The sequence below is a fragment of the Capsicum annuum genome, chromosome 2 (genome assembly GCF_002878395.1).
Source record: "Capsicum annuum cultivar UCD-10X-F1 chromosome 2, UCD10Xv1.1, whole genome shotgun sequence".
NCBI classification, from domain to species: Eukaryota; Viridiplantae; Streptophyta; class Magnoliopsida; order Solanales; family Solanaceae; genus Capsicum; species Capsicum annuum.
In genome coordinates, this window is record NC_061112.1 from 146,172,508 (window position 1) to 146,179,714 (window position 7,207).

Below are 7,207 nucleotides of genomic sequence, written 5' to 3' on the forward strand. Positions count from 1 at the left end.
TTGATTGGTTTGGCACTGAATAATTGATTGACATTGTGAGAATTCATTATCCGATCGAGGGAACAAAAATGTACATATAGATTAATTGAAGGTTAAATGTGTAACTAAAACCCATAAGGACCAAATTTAGAATTGTTCAGTATTTGGAGGACTAAAACTACTAATTTCTCAAATGATAATTTAGATAAATACTCTTTTACTATTGACAAGTAAATAGCTTCAAGGTAGTATTTTTTCCCCCCCAACAATGCCAAGTATAGCAAAAACTCAACTACTAAAGGAAATTAATATGTTTTGTTGCTAGCTCCTAATTGGAATGTCTTATAAGGATAATTTGGCATACAAACGCGATTATACCAATGTACTATATCACTACCAAACTAGTGTATCTATGTATCATATGATCGTAACTCCTGACGAAGACAATTATGTTGTCTAGTACTCTCTAATTCTTAATATTGAAAGCTAAATATGAAAATTATGATATTAAAAGACAAACCATTGACAGCTTAAAAATAATGTTTATTGATCGCTTTTTAGCCTTGTCTTTTGAAATTCAAATTAAACACATTAAATTTTATGATGTTATAGAGGTATTTTTACCTATTAAAATTAAAGCTCCAGGGTATTAAATAGTTTTCAATTACAAGAATGGAAAATTAGAAATTTGTGAGTTTACAATTTTGCCAATTGAAATGGGTCATCGGTGCCTAACTTCAATAAGATGGAAAGAAAGGGATGTAGTCTAAATCTAATTCAGGTGCTAACGTCCCAGCTGAAATGAACTGTTTGCAATATAATACCAAGAATACAAAATCAAATTGAACAGTGTTATACAGAAACTTAAATTTACAACCAATTATTTGATCAGTACATTACATACACAAATTTACCATTTTGAATTTGAAGAAATACTAACAAAAACTGTACAGATATACAACGTGAAATAAGTCCCCACCAGTTGGTTCATTAGGCACCATTACTGTTCCCTCAACAAACACATATACTATAAACTATCCATTCTAGTCGTACGGTTAGGTCCTATTATATCAATCTAACAAGCCACCTCACGTGCTCCACTTTGTAACTGAATTTGCTTGTCTTCTACATTTCTTGTTTATTATATATACCCTTTACATTAATGTTGTCTTTAAATTTTAAGGTTTGAAATTCAAATTTAAAATTAAATTTTTGTAAGTCCTCCTTGTCATTTCCTGCCTAATTAGTTTCTCAATTTTCAACACATACAACAAATTAATATGCTAACCTTGCTCAGTATAAACTTTGTTGAGCAGCTACAAGGAGTTGACCACCCTAAAATGCCAATCGAAAGCATCTATGAAGGATACTGAGCAAATTCGAAGGGAAATTAACTTTGAACCTACTATCTTGTAAAAATGTTATTTCTACTCTGTCAGTGAGTCACTAACTCTGATCTAGGCTCACTGCCAATATTGGTAAGGGTATAGAGAAGAAAGAGATCAATAGATTTATTGGTATACAATAATATCAAGATGATTATTGGAAGATCAAAAATAACATAAAGATGTCACATCATATCCAATCTAATTTATGAACTGATAAGACTTTTTAAATTTAAGACAAGTCATTTCTCCGTCCCTGCATATCAAAGGAAGTCTGTCAAACAATATGGTACAATAGTAGATCATAAACTACTTATAAATTCAACGCCCAATCTCATGGAAAGATGGTTGGGATATAATTCCTATAAATCTTTTAATTAATTTCATCATCCACTTTTACTTATCTATTAGGAGTACTATATTAAAGATAAATATCTAATATAGAAGTCAAGAAATAATTTATCACTTAATTTCTAATTTGTTTTTATTATCAATGATATTCATTTTTAAAGAATTAAATTCATTATACTCAATGAGTGAATAATAAAATGATCACTCTATTATTTTGGACAAATACTATTGAATAAGTAAAAATAGACTAAAGGGAGTAAAAGACAAGTTGACTAATTAGTCCGTGAAAACCAAGCAAGCAATCCCTCGTTAAAATCTTTTCACTTTTGACTTGTATAATGAGTTAAAGTCAAAGAGAGAAAGTATTTTCCTAAACAAAATTAGCTTAATTTTAGTATTACTAAACTAAACACCATCTCTAATGTTAATCCGAAGAGTGGGAACAGAGAGAGACCTTCGAACACTACAACTAGGAAAGAAGACAACCAAACAAAACAAAAACAAAAACAAAGCAATAGAAAAAGTGAAAGGGGGAAATAGAGAGAGACAGAGCCGGAATAATTGAAGGTTTCAAAAGCAAAGTAGCACCTTGTTGTTGTGTCTCTCAAAAGCCAAACTAGCAGAAGTTTTTCTAAGTGTCAGCCTTCCTCTGACCCTATTATATTCATTCATACAAAGCCTTCCCAAATTCCAAAGTATACAGAAATACTATATAAAAGAAATGTGTATATGGTTACCCCCATTTCACATTGCTATCTATCCCTATCTCAATCCCTTTTCCCAGTGTCTCAATACAAAGACACTTCCTCAAAAGAATAGTCTTTCCCTTTCACTTGTTACTTGTCGACAAAATCCACACGTACACGGACTTTGCCTCTCGTAATATTTTTGTGCATCTAAATTAATTTGTGCGTACGTCAATTATTTCATCGGAGTAATGTTTCATGTTTGACATTTCACTAATTTGAATTGTATATTTACATGTAGGCTCTTTTGTGCATCCCAAAAAAAAGGGATAGTGCGGAAGGAGGAAAACTGAAATAAAAACAGAAAATTTCTGTCAAATCAAACAGATGCTATACATATTTCTCCGCACAATTTGCCAAACAGCACGAGCATCCTCATTTATTACACTGACAACTATAGAAACGACGCCGTAGGGTGGCTATCGCTTACCTCGAAAGCAATGACAGTGTCCCACATCCCCCTTACCGCAAAAACTCAAACCTCTATCATAGGCCATTGATTTGCAATTATTTATCGTGATTTGCAAAGAGGAGTTCGTCGTTGATTTAATTTAAACTTCAAAAACTAGCTCAAAAAAATAAAAGTTGCACCACTCTTATACAAAAATAACTCATCTCATTAGCTATCATTATCGACCTTCAATCTTAATTTTACATATTAGAACAATTATAGAAGCAAAAAAGAAAAATATGATTGAATAATTTGAGACGGAAAATACATGCTAAGTTTTCACGAGGGAGGGGGCCCTAATGCAACGTCTCTTTTTCCTCAGAAAGGCACACACGTGCATTCCCCCCATTCGAAACCTGTGCCACCTTAATCCTTACCTCTATACATAACACCATTATTATAAAGTTTACCACAACACTTGCAGCTGTCTAGTACTAAGATTTACCAATATTTTACCAACAAGTTTTTACTATATTCCAATACGAAAAAACAGAAGACCTTAATACACTTTGTAGTAAATTTTTTCCACCTTTCAAATTCTTTGTACTTTTAATAATACATCAACGCGTATTTCCTTCTTTTTTTTCTTTTTTGCCTCTGAATATCAATTGTACCCAAAAAGAGGCATATACCAAACCCGAGGTTTCGAAAATCTAAAAAAGAACATGAAAAAAGGAATCTCGATGTTTGCCGGTAGCCAGTTAACTAGTTCTATGATAATGACCGGGAACGGGTTACCGATTCAGCCAGTTTCCCAATTCTTTCCGCTAGCTCCGGGGAAAGCTTCTTTGCCGGTTTCTTCTCCTTCTCCGGTCGATAATCAAACCCGAGTGCATACGAAACTTCTTCGGAGCTCCACCCGGCTTTTCGGAGCGAGTCCGAAAACCGATCCGCTTTAACCAATAGAGCATCGAGAACCGCTTGATTATCTAACAGTATCATTTCACCTCCGAAAAATCCAGATGCTGAAACGTGTACAATCTCGTTGACGTCTGATTCGGCCCACCCGCCCTCTTTCAAAACCGACCCGATATTATCTACGTATTCGTCGACCCATTTAGGCATTTTCGACTTGGGCATTTCGAAGTACCTTTCCGGTGATGATGAGCATGATGATGATGAATTTGAGCTTCTCCGTCTCCGATCTACGGCAGCGTCGCTCCAGAACTCCACCCAACGGGGCGTCCGACCACCGGAGAACGTATCGAGACTCCTCCTTGAGAAGGTTGATGATGAACCAGCTGATTTTTCGCTTAAGGAACGTTGCTTTGAGAGAATCTGAGGATCTGAACTTTGGAACAGAGAGGATTCACGATCAAAGAAATCGGATAGATCAAATCCGCAGCAGAAAATCCGATTTTCGTCTACGTAGAAAATTGGGTTACCAGCTAAACAAGGATTACAAGGAATGTAACAATGGTTGAAAATGGGTATTAAAAGTGGAGCTCTTTTGAGTGCATTTCTAGCTATCTTAATTGCCCTTTCTGGTTCACATGGCCTAGGACCCCAAGACTTAGACCACAAAGCATTACGAGCAATATGAAAAGAAATAGCGGCAATAGGCAAGTCAATAGAAGCACGAAGCTGAAACCTAGCCGGACCAGTAGAACGCCAGTCAGGAAAACCTGGTCCGATGGGTAAACCGGCGGAGAGAACAGCTTTCAAATCAGGTGGAAAAGCAAACCCGAACTCCGCTTCAGCTCTTGCGAACTCCACATCAGATAACCCCGCCTGAACTTGAATACCAGAGCTTTTAAGATGAGATATAACTTTATCAGCAAGGGAGGAGAAGGAAAGGAGACTATTCCGAGGTGGAACCGGAGTTGAAGGAGAAGAAGCGGCAGCTCTGGCGGAGAGACGGCGGAGTCCCGCTAAGTGAGCCGGGTTCAGTCCGGTCATCCTCCGGTCAACGTCAACCATTGTGATTTTAATAATACAAAAAAAATAAACGATCACAGCAATAGCTGAAGCGGAGGGGTAGAGAGAAAGTGAAGAAGTGAAAATGGGGAAAGGAGAAGTTAAAGATTTTTGGATGGTGAAGAAAGTTGAGGATATTTATAGCAAGTTTCTGGAGTGGTGTCCCACTTTATAGATTTGGGAAGAAATAGACCATTTTTTCCCCTTTTTTATTTTGTTTTTGTTTTCTCACTATACATTAGGGAATTTATTGGAAATGACAGTATAGTTTTAATTAAGCCATCAATTGTGATTAAAGATTGGACTTCTCTACAACATTCTACAAATAGCGGGGTACTGTAGAAATTAACAAAAGTATTTAAGTTAAAAATAGTAGTCTCTTACGTTTTTCTTTTTTCTTTTTTTAATTCAAGAATCGAACATGAAAAAAAAAATTCCTGTCATTATGGAATGCACAAATAAGCATGAATCAATATCTTAGAACAAATGGTAAATTACCAAGTAATGTCGAATGCTTATCAAAGAAAAGTTTTAAAACCTTTCCTCAATTTAGATATCTCACTTGATTAAGGTATGTTTATTAAAATGTCAAATATCATGATATGTGGATAAAAGTATGTGCGGAATTAAGATAAAAATAACATTTAAAGCAATATCAAAGTAGTAATTTGGAATAAGAGTAAATCTCATGATATCTTTTTTGTGAATATAATTATTGAATGTACATTCAAATGGGAAGAAAATTATAGCATATTAGGATTCGGTCCAACAGAGAGCAAAAAATAATAATAATAATAATAATAATAATAATCTATCTTCTTATAATCTTGAGGGTTTGGTGTGCAAATTACCTACAATCTGTATCAATAAAATTTATTGTGGTTAACATTTGGAAAATAATTTACTTTTGAAGTTTATGAAACAAGTATTCCCTTCATTTCAAAATAAATGAATTTCTCATTCTTCAAAAGATATTTTAATTTTTTATTTCAAATTTACACTTTCATTTAATGAGGTTTTAAGTACTTCATATTTTCTAAAAGAGTAATTTAAAAATAATTTAAAAAAAATAATTAAAAATAACTTATAATTTATGTTCTAAAAGATTTTTTTAGAAAGTATATTATACCCAATAATTTAATTAATTTAAAATAAAGGGAGTAACATAATAAATTGAAACATATGGAAAAATATTAATTATACAACCGTCATTGGGAATCGTCTTTTTCTTTTTCGGAAATTAATTTATATTTTACGATACACATCCAACATTTAATATCTTTTTTTATTTATTTTCTATCCGACGTTCGATATTCGCATGAAGCCTGATTAATTTATATTTATATTAAGTAAAATTCATTTGAAGATAGCGCTCCTTATTAAAAAAAATTTCATACTCAAAACTTAAACTCAACATGTACTATCATATAGTGTTTACTTGATAAGACCCTAAACAATTCATTTTGAGAATTGCAATATTTAGGTCAATAGTATTATGGGGTGGTTCGATTTGCAATAAGTTATTCTAAAATAATTAATTTTAAAATTAATTATTTCAAAATTAATTAATATCATCATATATGTATTTGAAATAACTTATCTCATCTCTAAAATATAAATAATAAAATATATTTTATTAACTAATTAGTATTTTCAATCAATCATAAAATTAAAAAAATCTATATTTTATTTTAAAATTATTACATAATTTATGTCTCACACTAAACTATCCTAAGGGGTCGTTTGGTTGGAAAAGTAGTTATGATGGGATAAGTTATGGTGAGATAAGTTATACTGGGATTATTTTTTATGGAATGTTTGGTTTGTTGTATTCAAAGTAATATACATGGTATAATTTCTAAGAACAAATTAATTGATTACCAAAATACTCTTCATCTTTTTTAATTTTTTATATATATATTTTTTTTCAAGCTATAAATATTTATTTCTTAAAAATAAAACTTTCATCTTGTTTAGCTTAATTTTTTTGTGTTTGTGCATTTTCATGATTATATCGTGTGTATTTTAAAAATAAAACTTTCATCTTATTTAACTTTATTTTTTTTTGCGCGTGCCTTCCCATTATTATGCCGTGTGTGTTTAAAAAATAAATTACTACATATTATTTAGTTTGAAATAAAAACTTCCAACTCAAAATAAAAAAGAATTTGTTGTTTATGTCACTTCATTTAAACACATATCACTTATACAGTATAGAATATTAAACCTCATTTTAATTGATATATACAATATCAATTTTCAGCGGTCACGGCAGCTAAGACGGCTGCTTTTGAGAGCTTGTATGCAGGGTTACAGGGGAAAGGAGGGGAGAAAAAGTTGTTCCGACTCGCTAAGGCTAGGGAGAGGAAGGGTCGTGA

At 32.4% G+C, this 7,207-nt stretch overlaps 1 protein-coding gene across 1 annotated transcript; it reads right to left on the bottom strand.

Moving 5' to 3' along the window:
* Positions 1-3,362: 3,362 nt before the first annotated feature.
* Positions 3,363-4,916, bottom strand: LOC107860301 (the record flags this gene model as incomplete). Its single annotated transcript, XM_016705615.2, is given in 1 exon segment — positions 3,363-4,916. A coding segment is annotated over 1 exon segment (1,209 nt). The 3' UTR covers positions 3,363-3,623.
* Between the last annotated feature and the right edge of the window lie 2,291 nt (positions 4,917-7,207).